The 16,108-nt window shown below is 42.5% G+C and overlaps 1 protein-coding gene across 1 annotated transcript; it reads left to right on the plus strand.

Moving 5' to 3' along the window:
• Nucleotides 1–48: 48 nt before the first annotated feature.
• LOC134536484 (putative methyltransferase NSUN7) lies at nt 49–10,329 on the plus strand (the record flags this gene model as incomplete). The annotated part of the gene is made up of 7 exons (XM_063376205.1): nt 49–187; nt 2,657–2,715; nt 4,352–4,647; nt 5,245–5,607; nt 6,644–6,947; nt 7,547–7,810; nt 8,547–10,329. Coding segments are annotated over 7 exons (1,857 nt in total), but the record flags the coding sequence as incomplete, so codon positions are not given.
• Between the last annotated feature and the right edge of the window lie 5,779 nt (nt 10,330–16,108).

A 16,108-nucleotide genomic window follows, 5' to 3' on the forward strand; every position in this document is an offset into this window, starting at 1 on the left:
CGGCGGCCCTCGGCCCTGCCGGTGCCGCTGCTGCTGCGCCCCCGCCGCGGGCCCGCCCCCACGGCCTGGAGCTGCAGCGACCTCAGCAAGGCGGCGCGGCTGCTGGCGACGCCGCGACGCCAGGCGTCCTTCCACGACGAGGAGGAGATGCGGCGCGTCTACTCGCTCATCTACGACGTGTTCCGGTGTGAGTAGAACAGCTCGCTCTCGCACATCTTCATTTTTGTTATATCATTCACAAATCAATGAAAAATTTGCTTTCACAAAATCACATAAAAAATGGGTTTTCCAGTGTTTTTCGGAAAATTTTTATTTAATAATGAATGATATACAAACATATAAATAATGAGTTTTAAGAACGGTTAATATGAAACTGTTATGCACGTGATTTTATGATTTCGCCTCATGCTAGGATTGACATAACAATTCTCCTTAAAGTTCATAAAAAACATTCATTACGGAATTGTTTAGTAGAGCAAAAAACTTTTATAAAAAATTAAATAGGGTGATATTGTGAGCCATGGAACAAACACAAAATAATATAGGCAAAATAATGTAGGGTACCTACTGACCCCTAAGGCGTCGAGAACTCGGAGACTGCAGTGGTACCCGGAGCACCCGGGTGCTGACTTGACTCGTGCCGGGTTCGGGATCGAACCTCGACCCTGGCTCCGACGACCAACGTACCGGGGAGGACTCGAGCTACCTTCGTTCCGCTCATCCACCATGTCGCGCGGATGGAAACAAATCAAGAGAAGTTTCCTTAGAGAGAAAAAAAAAAAAAACTTCTCGTGATCTGGACTCAACTGTCGGCGAACTTTATACCTCCTTCCTTATCGGATGGGCGAGCAATTCTTCATCGTTACGTTTTGCCAACTACTTCAACAACATTTTATTTGGATAAAAATACAGTATATTCACAAACTTCCTCCTTTTTTTTTAATTCTTCAGGCTGGATAAGCCATCTATTTTCCAGATCCCAGAAACCCTGGTACCATTTTATGAGATACGGCAAATTTACTTTTTTGTATCCAAGCAAATATATTGCTTTCGAAGGTACTTTTTAAATTGCTGTTAAACACAAATAGTGTAATAACTGCACGTAAAATACGATGTTATTTACATACTTAAACATTTCTGAAATAACTTATTGATCTGGTCCAATATGGCATCCGTAACTCAAAACTCATTCTAGGTGTATTTCTAGTTAATGTTTGTGACATAAAATTAAAATCTGCTCTAAGTATTAGCTTTAAGAAAGTTGTTTCAGTGTAACTGTGAATCTGGCAAATTCGTGGGTTGGTAATCTACATTTCAAAGCGTATCATCCTTTATTTCGTTACGAGTTTTTTGACGTGACAACGTCTAATAAATCGATGAACGCCGGCTGCACGCACGAAAAAGTGTCCCGTTACGCTGTGTCCCGTTACGCTCATTGTACGCTTGCGCCGCATATATCTCTCGTCCACTCGATTGGCCTATGCGTCCGAGGAGAAGAAAGACAGCGGCAGCACACAACTTACATCTACACGTGAACTATTTCGTCGACTGTTTATAAGTGAAGTGAAAAGTTAATGTGGTTTTCATTGCTTATTACAACAACAATTTCGGCAATAAAGGTTAATTATTCTTGCATTTTAAAAATCTGATTACTATTGTAATTTCAATTATTTATTCTTTTATTATTAAAATAAAAATGATTCAATTTTATTCATAAAAGTATGCAATCATTTCATCAATGTTTTGTTATGACGTTGTCACGTTAAACTATCGTCCGTAAACCGACTTTAAAGACAACCAATTTTTTTAATTTACGCATTTACAAAAAAATAATTGCAAAACGGCAAATAATAATCATACAGACTTTCGTGTGGCCGTGAATTTATACTAAAAATAAATTCAAATAAAAATACATTAAAAAATACCATATACAAAAAAATTAATCCCAAAAGGCTGCTTGCATGAATTTACCCTCGGGATAATACCGTACATATTTCTCGTTTCTGTCCTTTTTTCAAATAGTAGCCCAAGAACAAACTCTCTTAAAATTATTATTAAAAAAAAACTTTCACAAAACATATATTTGTGCTTACTTTGTACTAGATGAGGCTAAAAGTAATTTATCGTTAAAAATAATGACTAAATATGATATACAATTTTAAATACTGCAATATAAAAAATATTACAATAAAATATTAACATTAAATTGGCCGTTAAGAAAAGTTCATAGCCCGAGCAGTCTTAGCCGCATACTCAAAGGATACACAGCTTCTGTTGTCAAGAACTCCCGTAGCTGCTTGATCAAAAATTACCTCCGCGCTTTCGCAAGCACTTTATCGCATCCGAATTCCAAAAAGATTCTGGAGATGACGAAAAATGAAATAAAATTTTAATTTCTTTTTGCAGTACAAACATACGAATACAACGTTCATTTTCTACCATCCTCTGAAATGTAAATTATAAAAAGTTACACATATACTGGAGACAGAGGAATTTGCAAGTTGACTGTTAAAAATTTTAATTAAAATATCAATGGCAGTATTGCTGAGATTATCAGAACTCATTGTTTACTATATGCAGCAGTATCCTCTATTCGTTATTACTTGGCAAACCAAACCGGTAATTATTAATAAATTGTGTTGCATTTCTGTTACAGATAAAAACATCCTTAACCAGGCTCTAATAAACGTGGCATTTTTCGTGAAGTATCCCCAAGTAAGTACATACATACATTATTTTTCTATTGCACGCAGCAGTGTGGTTTTTTTTATTTTTTATATATTTTTTGAATTACCAATGTAGTTCGAGGGGCAATACAGATTAAGGCAATATTTATTTATTAAAACACTTAAAATGTGTATACTTAATTATTGCACAAATAATCTTAAAAATATTGACTTCTTTGTTATATGCACTTACGTCATTTATAAAATATGTGTTTCTCCATTTTTGGGTGTCTTAAGTCCAGTTCACAATTTGCAGTCGCCAGTTCCTACTCCGTGATTTCTTCTAGAACAATTTTTTCTGTTCGATTTTGATCAATTTTCTTAGTGGATTCTTCCAAGGCCTGCATTGTGCACTCTAAGAAAAGAGGTCGAAAGATTATTTAGTCAAAAATGCAGCGGAAATTAGAGCCACAGCGGCAGAAACACATGCGAAACCGGCCATAGTTCGTATTGCAGTAGATTAGGTTAGTCACAACAAGTGTGCAATAAGAGTGTCGCGTGAACGGTCATCGGTCAGTTCAAGGATCGATCAACACACATAGACCCACAGATGCTTAAAACAGCATGCAGCACTTGGAGAGTTACAGTGATAGTGATATGTAGAGACCGGAAAAATTCACGGATTCATTCGGCGATAGGCTATAATTAAAATACATATACCTACTCTTATAATGATTTTGCTATTGGCTCACTGTTCATCTGGACGAATCTCAACCAGTTATAAAGCCTCAACCAAAGAAGGATCGAATCACAAACAAACCAGCTGAGACGACTTACAAGCCAGCAGCCAATGAACTCGCGTTATTTACCCAAGTGTGCAGGGGAATGTGCAGTCTATCCTGAAGACCATCGAAACCGCGAATTTTTCTGGTCCCTAGTGATATGTCTGCTCCGGGATTGGGAAACATGCAGGGGAGTTCCACTGATGATGATGATGATCAGATGGTTACAGGAGCATGCAGCACTTGAAGTCACATTGATGGTAACATGTCAGTTCCAGAATTGTGGTCCACGTAGATGCAGATAGTCACTCTGATGATGATGGTCAGATTGTCCCAGGGGAATGCAGCATTCGGAGAGTCATGCTGGAACGGGCGAACCATGTGTGGCTGGTAGAAGCAGATAGTCACACTGATGATGGTGGTCAGATTGTTCCAGGGGAACGCCGCACTCGGAGAGTCATGCAGGAACGGGCGAACCACGTGTGGCTGGTAGATGCAGATAGTCACACTGATGATGGTGGTCAGATTGTCCCAGGGGAACGCAGCACTCGGAGATTCATGCAGGCGGTGGTAGTTCCAGGAACGGGCGAACCACGTGTGGCTGGTAGATGCAGATAGTCACACTGATGATGGTGGTCAGATTGTCTCAGGGGAACGCAGCACTCTGAGAGTCATGCAGGCGGTGGTAGTTCTAGGAACGGGCGAACCACGTGTGACTGGTACATGCAGATAGTCACACTGATGATGGTGGTCAGATTGTCCCAGGGGAACGCAGCACTCGGAGAGTCATGCAGGAACGGGCGAACCACGTGTGACTGGTAGATGCAGATAGTCACAGTGATGATGGTGGTCAGATTGTCCCAGGGGAACGCAGCACTCTGAGAGTCATGCAGGCGGTGGTAGTTCCAGGAACGGGCGAACCACGTGTGGCTGCTGCTGTACGACCTGTACAACCGCGGGTTCGCCGACGTGCAGGACAAGGCGGTGCGCCAGAGGCTGTTCGCCGACTGCGGCCTCACCGACGTGGACTGCTGCCTGACGCAGCAGCAGGTGCGTCTGGGCGCCGCCATCGCGCGCATCAGGATCAAGAACAACGCGCTGAAGCTGTCTCAGCTGCTGCCCACACATCTGCGCGACGAGAAGGTGGTGGCCTTGGACGAGGCGCCCGTCACCGGCTGGGTCAACTCCTTCCTGGCGACGTAAGAGCAGGATCCACCGTAGACTATGGCACAATCCATTTACAGAGAGGCACCTGGCATGATTCCAGTTATGAGTCGAGCAGACATACAAGTAGTTCGGAGCCAAGGTTCTTCTCAGAGGTCTCGTTACTTTAAGCCTCTTGGAAAACCTGCAAGCTGTAAAAATCCTTTCTTTTTCTCTTTAAATAGTTTATGGAGATGTGTCTGAAGCATAAATTCGTGCTAAAAAATTAAATTTTAAATAAACATTTACAATTTAGTCTCGTAACTACACGTATTTTAAACTTCAATACTGTCTCATTTACGTACATCAATGTTTTTAGTAGATTGCAAAAGTTACTCTTCCATCTTAATATCTTATAAAAATATATTTTTAAAAGTGAGTGAATGCTATTAACAAAGTTTTATTTTCGGTAGACGATGGTTGCTATTTCATGACAGAAGCATTAAAAAAATAATTTAATTTTACAACTGTATTTCTAATTAACTCGTATCTGGAAACTGGAACTATGTCAGTGCGGGCATGTGTGGGAACAGGGAAGATCTGCTGGTGATGTTAGGCACGAGGCCTGACCCAGATGGGGCACGTGTGCCCAGGTGCGAGGACGTGGGCGAGCTGGTGGAGCGCGCCGGCCTGCGGCCGTCCTGCGGGCGCCACGGCTGCCCGGAGGAGTGCGAGTACCGCTGGGACCACGTGTGCCCCGGCTTCCTGGCGTGCCACCCGGCCCAGCGTGTCGCCCTGGCGCAGTCGGAGCTAGTGCGGCAGTGCCACGTGGTGCTGCAGGACCGCGCCTTCTGCCTCGGCTCGGCGGCGCTCGCCCGCATCGTCGCCGACCTGCAGCTCTCGGGCACCGTCGTGCAGACCCACATCAACTCCCCGCGCACCACCGCCTACCTCGCCTGCCTCCTGCACTGCAACGACCGCATCGACACGCTGCTTGCCTTCGGTGCCGGTGACAGGTAAAAACCTATCTTGGAACCACGGACGGGCTAAAGAGGAACCGGTGGCACGACTAAATCTTTATTGTTGCCCATCATCGACCTCCTATGAAATAAGTGTTATGGAGTACAGCTTACAACATTATGTTAATAATTGTATATATGATGAAGATGCTATGTAAATACTATTTCTGGGAGAGGCTTCAAGCATGTACCAATGCCTACCACTATTTGATCCTGCAACCAGAAGTAAAAGTTGTGTATGCAGCAGGTAGAGATGCAGAACACTGTGGTGTACTCTGTGCTCTTCGCTGACGCGAATATGGATCTCCTGCTCGACTGAAGGCACGTGCACCATCACTGGGGTCATGTTCCATGAAGCAGGAGTACGAGGAGTACCTAGTGATGCAGAACACTGTGGTGTACTCTGAGCTCTTTGCTGACATGATGATGGATCTCCTGCTGGACTGAAGGTACGTGCACCGTGCTGGCATCGCTGGGGTCATGTTCCAGGAAGCAGGAGTACGAGGAGTACCTAGTGATGCAGAACACTGTGGTGTACTCTGAGCTCTTTGCTGACATGATGATGGATCTCCTGCTGGACTGAAGGTACGTGCACTGTGCTGGCATCGCTGGGGTCATGTTCCAGGAAGCAGGAGTACGAGGAGTACCTAGTGATGCAGAACACTGTGGTGTACTCTGAGCTCTTTGCTGACATGATGATGGATCTCCTGCTGGACTGAAGGTACGTGCACCGTGCTGGCATCGCTGGGGTCATGTTCCATGAAGCAGGAGTACGAGGAGTACCTAGTGATGCAGAACACTGTGGTGTACTCTGAGCTCTTTGCTGACATGATGATGGATCTCCTGCTGGACTGAAGGTACATGCACCGTGCTGGCATCGCTGGGGTCATGTTCCAGGAAGCAGGAGTACGAGGAGTACCTAGTGATGCAGAACACTGTGGTGTACTCTGAGCTCTTTGCTGACATGATGATGGATCTCCTGCTGGACTGAAGGTACATGCATCGTGCTGGCATCACTGGGGTCATGTTCCAGGAAGCAGGAGTACGAGGAGTACCTGCAGCAGCTGGACGTGCGAAATGCCGTTGTGTACGCCGAGCGCTTCGTCGACACGACGGCGGATCTTCTGCCGCGGCTGGAGGGCGTGTGCGCCGTGCTGGCGTCGCCGCCCAACACGTACTCGGGCGTGGTGGACCCGGTGGACCTGGTGTGCTCCCGCGGCGGCGACCTCGCCATGCTCGAGGTGCTGGCCGACCCGGAGTCGGGCAGCCGCGACTGCGTCAACTCCATCCTGCAGGAGCAGCGGCACACCTTGCAGCTGTCCATGTCACAGCCCCAGGCAAGTGGCTTCGCCCACCAGATCACCCTTTGGTCAACATTCGAGCTGCTTCAAATCATACATAATAATATCCCTTAGCCCAAACTGATCTAGTCTAACTAACACCATTCTGAAATCAGTACCCAGAATGAGGACGTGTCCTCTCACTTCTTTGGCTTTGACTTTTATATCTGTGGGCAAAAAGGCAAATACCGATGGGTCGATTACAATCGCCAACAAGATGTACAATTAATTTATGGTCATAAAGTGATTAAGAGAACTTCTTCGGATATCACTACAAAATTAGTTTCCCAACGCAAATGAATTCTTCTTAGGAGAGGGGGTGGATGTCCGAAGCCAAGAATTTAAAAGTTTGTCATTTACCCGCATAAGAGTAGACAGTAGTTTAGGGCTTAATACATATTCAAGTATAATCGTATGTATTATACTTATTTGTTAAAAAAATAACAATAAAATATTAAGGTTAAAATTCTGGCTAAATTTCTATAAACGTAATTTAAAATCTAGCGATGAATTGCTACACTATCATGTTTCTGAAACTGATGGGCAATGTTGCATGGGGTAAACAGTGATGTTACAACCCTTGCGAACCGGCGCAGGTGCAAGTGGTGCTGTACGAGACGCACTCCATCGTGGCGGCGGAGAACTGCGACATGGTGGCGCGCCTGGTGGCCGAGATGAACGACGCGGCGCGCTGGCGCCACGTAGAGGAGTGGGAGTCAGAGGACTCTCCCCCGCCGCGGCCCGAGGACGTGGTGCTCCCCGACTGCGACCTCTTCCAGCTGGGCGAGCTGCCCGACGTGTGCGGGGAGTGCTTCAGGCTGGACGACGAGGGCTGCTACCTGGCGCTCATCAGGCGCAAGGTCTCCCGTCCGCTCCTGGACCGTAACCTTGCCCGAACCATTACCTTGTCTCCTTCACCTGCCCAATGGTTCGCCAACAGACAAGTCAATATCAACCCGATGTAAACACACTGGCACAAAAATAACTTCATGTTTGGTATCCCTGAAGACTTGCCCGTTAGTTAAAATTTTAAAATGGGAAATGTTTAGTCAGACAGACACCATTATAGAGCATTTGCACATATTAGTAAACAAAAACTGTTAGCATTTTAATGTATAAAACACAAGACACATGCCGAGATTACTCACACAAAGACTTTACAATAGGAGTAGTGTCTCTTTAGCTTGTAATAGAGTTGCATAAGTAATCCTATTGCAACGAATTGTAAAATAAAATGTAAATTTGACCAGTTCCAGTAAGAATTTTATAGTTTCTACAATGCACCTAACTGCAATAGCCATGGCATGTATTTTTTTAACAGTTGGCAAACAAATGATACAATTATTGGCCTAAAAATTGCTTACTCTGCAACTTTCTTACACCCTTTACCACTAAATCAATATACTGTTCCGATGGAATTGTATTTTTTCTCTCGATAAATTGTCTGTTTGTCTGTCTATCAATTTTAACTTATCACCACCACCACTCCCATCATCATCATCACCATCATCACCACCATCACCAACATCATCACCATCATCTTCATCATGATGAGGATTGCTGTGCACAACAGGCTCCGACGTTGCTCGCCCGCAGGAGATAACTCGGCTGGACGCCAAGTACATGATCAAGATGGCGGAGATGCGGGGCCTGTTCGGTGGCGGCGAGCGGGGCGCCAAGCGCTCCACGGCGTCGGGCCGGGCGCAGCGCAAGAAGACCCGGGGCGACGACGAAGACGAGGACCGCCGGCCCCGGCGGTCAGGCCGGCGCGGCAAGGTGCAGCTGGAGCGCCTCTGCGCGCCCACGCACGCGTCCATGATGCGGCAGACGCTGTGCCAGAGGGCGGAGGCCTGCTGCGGCCGCCACCACCAGGTGCGGCGGGACGCGAGGCGGTGGTGGCGGGAGGCGGCTCTATACGCCCTGGGCTCCAGGGAGCAGCCGCTCAGGCTCTCGCGCACGAGCGTGCGTCGCCGGCCGCCATTCCCCGTGCACGTGTGCGTCGTGGACATGGGGCAGTGCGCGTGCTAGGCTCCCTGACACACGTCCCTGAATGCCGTACGAGCGTACAACCACGACGAGTCCATAAACACAGGGATGCTGATGCATAGAAAGAATTTAGTCAGAAGCACAAACGTACACAACAGGCGACAACAATCATAAAGTTGCACCAAGAACAGTGTAAACCAGCAATGACATATGTCCATTGCAGGAAGCATTCAAAGAACATACTCCAGTCGACGCCAGACAATAGTATGCAAGCATCTGGAGAACACTAAGCCATAAGGAATCATTGCTACTTCATTGACAGAATTTTATTTGTAAAAAAAGGCCACACTGGTTTGCAGTTATAGTCACTATTCACGATCATGTGTATGTAATGACCTTGTTAGCCAATGTAGTTGGGATAAGATATTCTGGTGGCAGTATCTAAAAAAAAAAAAAGAGCAGTTCATATGGTTCAACGAAGCTCCATTCACTTTTTCTTGTATGTCCAAAAAAAAACTACTCAGACTTAACAAGATGAATATGTGTCACTGACCACAAGCCCTGATCACACGTGTGAATTGAAATGAACTTAGAGCAATGCATGTGTTAAGCATTTGTGTTGGAATTAGACAGCAGTGTAGCAGCACATGCCGACAAAAGGTACTCCTAATGGTATCATCTGTTTCCCATATGTAATGTGCTGTGGGCTTCAAAACACACATGCTCTCAATTTATGTAGTAAGTAGTCTTGTCAACCAAACAATGTTGACATTCTTGGGGCAAAATCTAACATAAAGTGGTGGCGAATCTAACAGCATTACCAATAATCCATGAAGAGTATGCTCTGGGTTCCAAAGAACCTGCCTTCATGTTCGGGAGGATAGTAGTTCCTATCACTGCTGTCTCTGTGCAAGTGTGTGGTTGACCTTGTATTCATGCGCTACCAGTTGGGGTTAGCTATTGCTTCCTTACGTTTATTGTGCCTTAATAATTCAAAGAGTTCCTTGAATTTTCAGTTCAACTAACCATGCACAAAAAAAGCTCCAACAAAAGACTTTTAAACATATCATAGGTGTTCAGCTAAGCCTAGTTTGGTAGTTTTTCAGCATAAAGAGTATACTTCACCGTATAGTTCCAAAGTTCTTGGGCAATGTAGACACATGAAATGTACGCGTACATGTTGGTGGTTTAAAATTATTTAATAACGTAGTCACGAAGCAAGTATTTCCAACCATTTCTCTTTGAAGACTTGAAAGAGTATGTACTCTGATTGCGATGTAACTTTCGAAAACAAGGACATACTAGTTTTGAATGTAATGCGATGACTAAAATTATTTATGACGCAGTAAATAAAAAAAAAAAACTTAATAGCTAGATAAAAATATATTTTAGTTTTCAGAAGAGTAAAAGTTTCATTCTATGATAAATATTTACAATAATATTACAATAATATAATAATAAATGTTCTACAAATAATAATCCAACAGCAGCAAAAACATGTTTAGTTCATTTTTAATAGCTGTTTTTAATTTAAAATTTTTGTTGGTATTAAAACTCAGGGAAATTTCATGTGCCACATAATTTATGGACAAGAAAACACACTAAGCTAGTAAGACATTATTAAGATATCAAATTTCTTAAATCTCAAGTAGTTTTATTTGATTTTCACTACTTAACAAAATGTAGCCATTGAATACAAAGAAAGAATCCCATATTAAAAACCACTTATTTGTTTTTGTAAACAATGCACACCTATTCTTTATGCATTGCTTTGATACTAAAATATACAATTATTTTTGTATTAAAGGTATGAATTTACTAATGGAATGTGTTGCGAAAATAAAATTTAAGATAAAACAAATGTTTCATTGATGTAAAAATAATCCCATATCCTGCCCGTAATATCCTCTTCAGCAGGAAGCAGTCCACGACACCAGTATCATGCATTAATTTTAGCCAACGAAATTTCGCGATGAACCTGATGTCTGATAATATTGTTATTACGTAATTATTTTAAAAATCTAGTAATTTATTATATTCCGCGACAGCTGACAAAACACCGGTAAACACTAATACACAACATACAGTATATTTTTTTCGATTTAAAGACAAACAATAAGAACATAAAAAAAAAATTTAATTCATATTTTTGTTATTCGTTTATCCATATGATTTACATGTTTTATTTTAAAAAATCATATTATTTGAGCAATGTATTATATCTGGACAATTACTTGCCACCATGATACATTAATGATTAATATAAAAACTCAAGCCAAAACGCCACACAACTCACTGTTCTCATTACATGTTGCTCATATGACCAGAAATAGAAATAAAATAAATTTTTTTCCCTACTATGCAACACAACATCTCTTCTATGCACACGACCGTACTTCTATGCACACGACCGTACTTCTATGCACACGACCGTACTATGTGTAGTTGTGAATAAGTAGGTTCAAAAAAAAAAAGGCTGTCAAATCTGTGCACACGGCGTGCGAATCCCCTTAATTGTTCGAAACCGAATAGGATAAACCTCAGAACATTATTTTGCAACATCTGCAACTGGGACACAGTTTACTATGACGCGCCCACGAGCCAAAATCTAACCCATGGTCAAGGAAAGGTGAAATTATTATTCAACTAGCGAAGAGTAAATTTGAGAGGAAAATAAAACAAAATCATAGGTTAATCAAAGTATGCTTTTACATCACATGGTGTTAGACCGCAAAGGTTCAAGAGGAGGCCTGAGGAGACCTTTGCATCAAAGATCATTCAGGCTTATTCGAAACCTTTTGAAATCAACTTTTGTTATCTTCACTAGCTATATTAATATAACTCAACACAAATCACAGCCAGATTGGCATCTTGTCAAGTTAGCAGTTCCATGTGATCGAAACATGCAGTAGGCCCATGGAAATGTTGAATTTTCCATCTGGTGGTGAGATATTGGAAGAAGAATTCAATCAGGGCTTCAGAAATGTTCAATTGAAGATGAATAAACTGTACTTGAGTATCAACAGGGTGCTGTCAAAACACGGATCATCTGTAATACGAGGGCAAGGGCAACATTGTCTTCAGGCCGGGAGTACAGAATACAGGAGGGCCAATCCACTGGTCTCTAGAGCCCAGGTGTTCGTTGGTTATAGTAGGCACCCAGCTTCCAGAAGACAAGGATATCACTGTCTTCGTGCTGGAAGTACAGAATACAGGAGAGCCAATCCACTGGTCTCTAGAGCCCAAGTCCTTGCTGTAGACACCCAGCTTCCAGAATGCACACGGGGACATGGACAACACTGTCTTCGGTTTGGGAGTACAGAAGATAGGAGGTTCTGTCCACTGGTCTCTTAGAGCCCAGGTCCTCGCTGGTGGTAGATGGACCCCGAAGCCCCGCTTGTTGTAGGAAGAGACCAGCCATCAGTGGTTGTAGATCTGACCCGGCCCCCAGGACACGGCGAGCGGGAACCCAGGCGCGCCGAGGGTGCTGACCGCGGCAGAGCGCGGCGTCTCCACGAGACGCCTGGTGACGCCCACGCACGCGTCACTGCACCGCAGGGCGTCCGGCGTCGGTCCGCCCGTGGAACGCGTGTGCTGCCGCTTCTTGCGGTGCCACCGGGCCGGCGCGGCCAACGCGTGCCCGGCGTGACGGCGTGGTGGCTCGTCATCGTGCACACGTGGATGTCCTGTCTAGCGCATGAAACACTTCTTCTGTTCCAATAAACAATCTCAGAGAAGCAATCAGAATTTTCTTTTAGCGCCGAAACGTATCTGTTCGCGATCTCTCAGACATTACTTTCGGTAAGGAGCGACAGAAGAACTCTCGTGCATTGTAACACTGTAGGGGCATTCTTCATCGCACCATTACGTTTGACATGTATCTCTTACATTTTGGCAAGGAACTATGCTGGTTCACAAATTTATATTACCTATCAACCACGACAAAGACAGAGGGAGAATGAGAATTCTACGATAGCACATTTTCGAAATGATAGTTTAACTTTCTCATATTTCACTCCAAATTATCCATTCCTCGACCAGTTCGCCTCACCCCTCTTTGCAGGTAGCTTCAGTAAATTTTTTGCTTTTCACTGTCATAAAGTTAATGATTGCTAGTAAATCTTAGTTCAAAAAATATGTGACTGGTTTTAGTGAATTTCTTTGCTCCCTACCTACCTCTTTAACATCCATTTGGTCAAGGTCTCATAGCTCGTACATTTCTCCTTTGAACTGCCAAAGGTTCCTCGGCTAAGTACTCTCACACAAGTCATGCATGGTTTTCAGCACAATGGCTAGTATTTTTTTCTACGATAACAATTAGCTGAATTTGTCTGTACTGAATCACAGTGTCTTTGGGCACTGAAACACCTCTAACTAAAAAAAAAAAAAGTATAGACACAGCACTGGCAAAGTGAATTTAGTCAGAAATTAATGAGACAGAGTGATCACCAGTTCCATTTACCATTTAGTAAAAAATGTATCAACTATTCATTTTCTACCACCACAGTAATCTTCAAGTAGAACATAAATACATATGAAATTTTACTTCACATCTTTAGTGATTTGCACATACAAAATTCAATTAATAGCCATAATCAAACTTACAGACTACCTCAAAAATAATTTCAAAAAGTGAATACCAATATGAAATGGCATTGGAAATACTTTAAATTCTAAAATATATTTGTGAGTACCACAATCATGTACTGTATGTAAAGAATCTTGAACATATATTTTTTCTCGATTTTCTAGAAAGTCATCAAATTTGCGCGAAAAACATTTGATAGGCCTATATTTTTCTGAAAGTTCATACCTTAACGACCTCGCCATTCACGAGACGAATGTTCCAATTTTTAAAATACCTGTTATTTTTACAGACATCGCTTTATGTTTTAAGGCGCAGCTTTTAATAATCTCTGTTACATCATAGTAAACTTGTCGAAGGAATCAGGATGGGCTAGAAATTTAGAAATGTTGGAACTAAAAATTTTTGACTGTAAGCCTAACTTATAATTTTGATATCTCGATGTATTATTTATTTTGCAAAATGTGACTGTAATTATTTAAATGTGGTCGTAGCATTACAGAAGCAATGTTGACAGAGTCATGTTTTGTCCCACAGAAGGATGCGTCCCACTTGGCAGATGGTCCACGGAAGAATGTTCCTGGTGACTCACAAGCAAGAGATCAAGAAAAGAGAATGTTTAATGAAGCGCCCATTCTTTGCCAAAAAGACAGAGCCCCGCATACAACTCACAGGGACTTAAATAACGACGACGGAGTCTCAAAGATAACAACGTTAAAAGACAGTAAAAACATGAACGAAACACTTGAATCAAGCTCAGAAGAGCTGGAACTGACAGAATGCACGCATCCATACCACTTGGGCATACTCGAGACGACGAGGCAACTGCGCGAACTCAACAATCCTGCTCTTCTGCATGCCAATATCGATCTCACCGAGTTTAAATCAAGAGCAGCTCAGCCGCAAGGGAACGACCATGAAGACAAGAGTTCGGTCGCTGATAGCATCACGCCTTCAGTTCCTCAAGAGGTCGAACGAAAGAGGGAAATACCTAATCTGGTGGCGGCGTTCGCCAGGAAGCTGGAAAACGAGAAGAAAGAGCTCCATAATCTCAGAGACATGGTCCTGGAAGGTCGATCCATTGTGATCGCCGATTGCCGAAACTGCTGAGTATCCCCCCACACCTTCGACATCAGATTCATCAAAAAATATATTTCCAGCACAACTGTCAAGAGAGTACCTAACGAGTTTCCAGCATGACAGCATCTTTGGAATGGCCTGAAAAGAAAACAAGGTAAGTACTGTCACTTTCCAATAAACTTCCAGAATTGTTCTCAGTAGGTACTGGTCATGGTCAGTTCTCCGTGAAGGAGTTTCATTGATGGTTGTCTTTCTTCTGTTGCCGCAGGGACTGTGACTTACTTCAGGAGACCGGAGAACCACTGCATGCCATTCAGCTTGCCCCCGTCTGTTGACTTGGCCAACTATATCCGTATCTGTTACTGCCGAGCTAGATTTTTCACATTCACAGAGAATAAAGCATTTGACCACACACATTCTATTGTCTTTATCTCTTCTGCAAGCTTCGTTTTCCAACGTGTCACGACATCATACCTAGGGACACATTTTTCGGCTTCGGTTTCTTCAACACCATAGTTTGGCTGGGTTTATAAACTACGCAAGAGTAACAACGACACAAATCACAAGAGTCATCAACCCTATAACTTAAAAATATAAAAAAGTGTAAAATTCATACCCCGGGCTTCTTTTGATGATTAATATTTACCATAAAAAAAAAATGGCCAATAATTTGATTCAAACGTGTTATTTTCTTCCACTGTGTGAAAGTTTAATATTATATATAATAAAAATAACATAGTGTTTTCCAAAGCACGTAACGTCTTTGTCTCTAGATTTATCTGGAACACTTCTCTTCAAATACAGCCATCAAAAACGCAAGTTAAAAGGCAAGAAAGTTGGAAGACCAAACAGTATGCATTTTTTTTCCATTTGTCAAATTTTGACCGTTAAAGGGGCTGAAAATGGGGTGAGATTTGTTTTATTTAAAAAAAACTATTACCGAATTCAATAAAGGTTCAACATTGGTTTAGAATAAAAAACATAACAAAATTAACCATTTTATTTTCCATTTTGTGAATTTTCACACCTAAAGGGTGTAAAACGGATATTTTCGGTTTTAAGAAGAAAAATGGATAGGTACTTCCGAATCTACAAGAAGTAGAGGTAAGGCACTAAGAAAGAACAGCGTTCATGCAGAGTTACGTAATTATTGTTTTTTTTTATTTATCGAAATCCGTCCTTTAAGGAGGTAAAAGGAGGGTAAATTTGATTTACTAAAAAATCTTATCCACTAAACTGATAAGGTTGGACTAAACTATTTGGTAAGAATAATAAACATAATAAAACCCACATTTTTTTTAACACTGTGCGATATTGCACACCTAAAGGCTGTAAAAGGGGTAAGTTTGGTTTTACGAAATAAATGCATATGCTTCTGAATACACCTAATCCTAATGAAAAGTTTATAACTAAGATTGAACTAGAAGAAAACAGAGTTAATTTTTTTTTTTTTTTGAATTTGACCTTTAAGTTTGTGAAAAGGGGATAAGCATTGTTTTATCATTAA

The sequence above is a fragment of the Bacillus rossius genome, chromosome 11 (assembly GCF_032445375.1).
Source record: "Bacillus rossius redtenbacheri isolate Brsri chromosome 11, Brsri_v3, whole genome shotgun sequence".
NCBI classification, from domain to species: Eukaryota; Metazoa; Arthropoda; class Insecta; order Phasmatodea; family Bacillidae; genus Bacillus; species Bacillus rossius.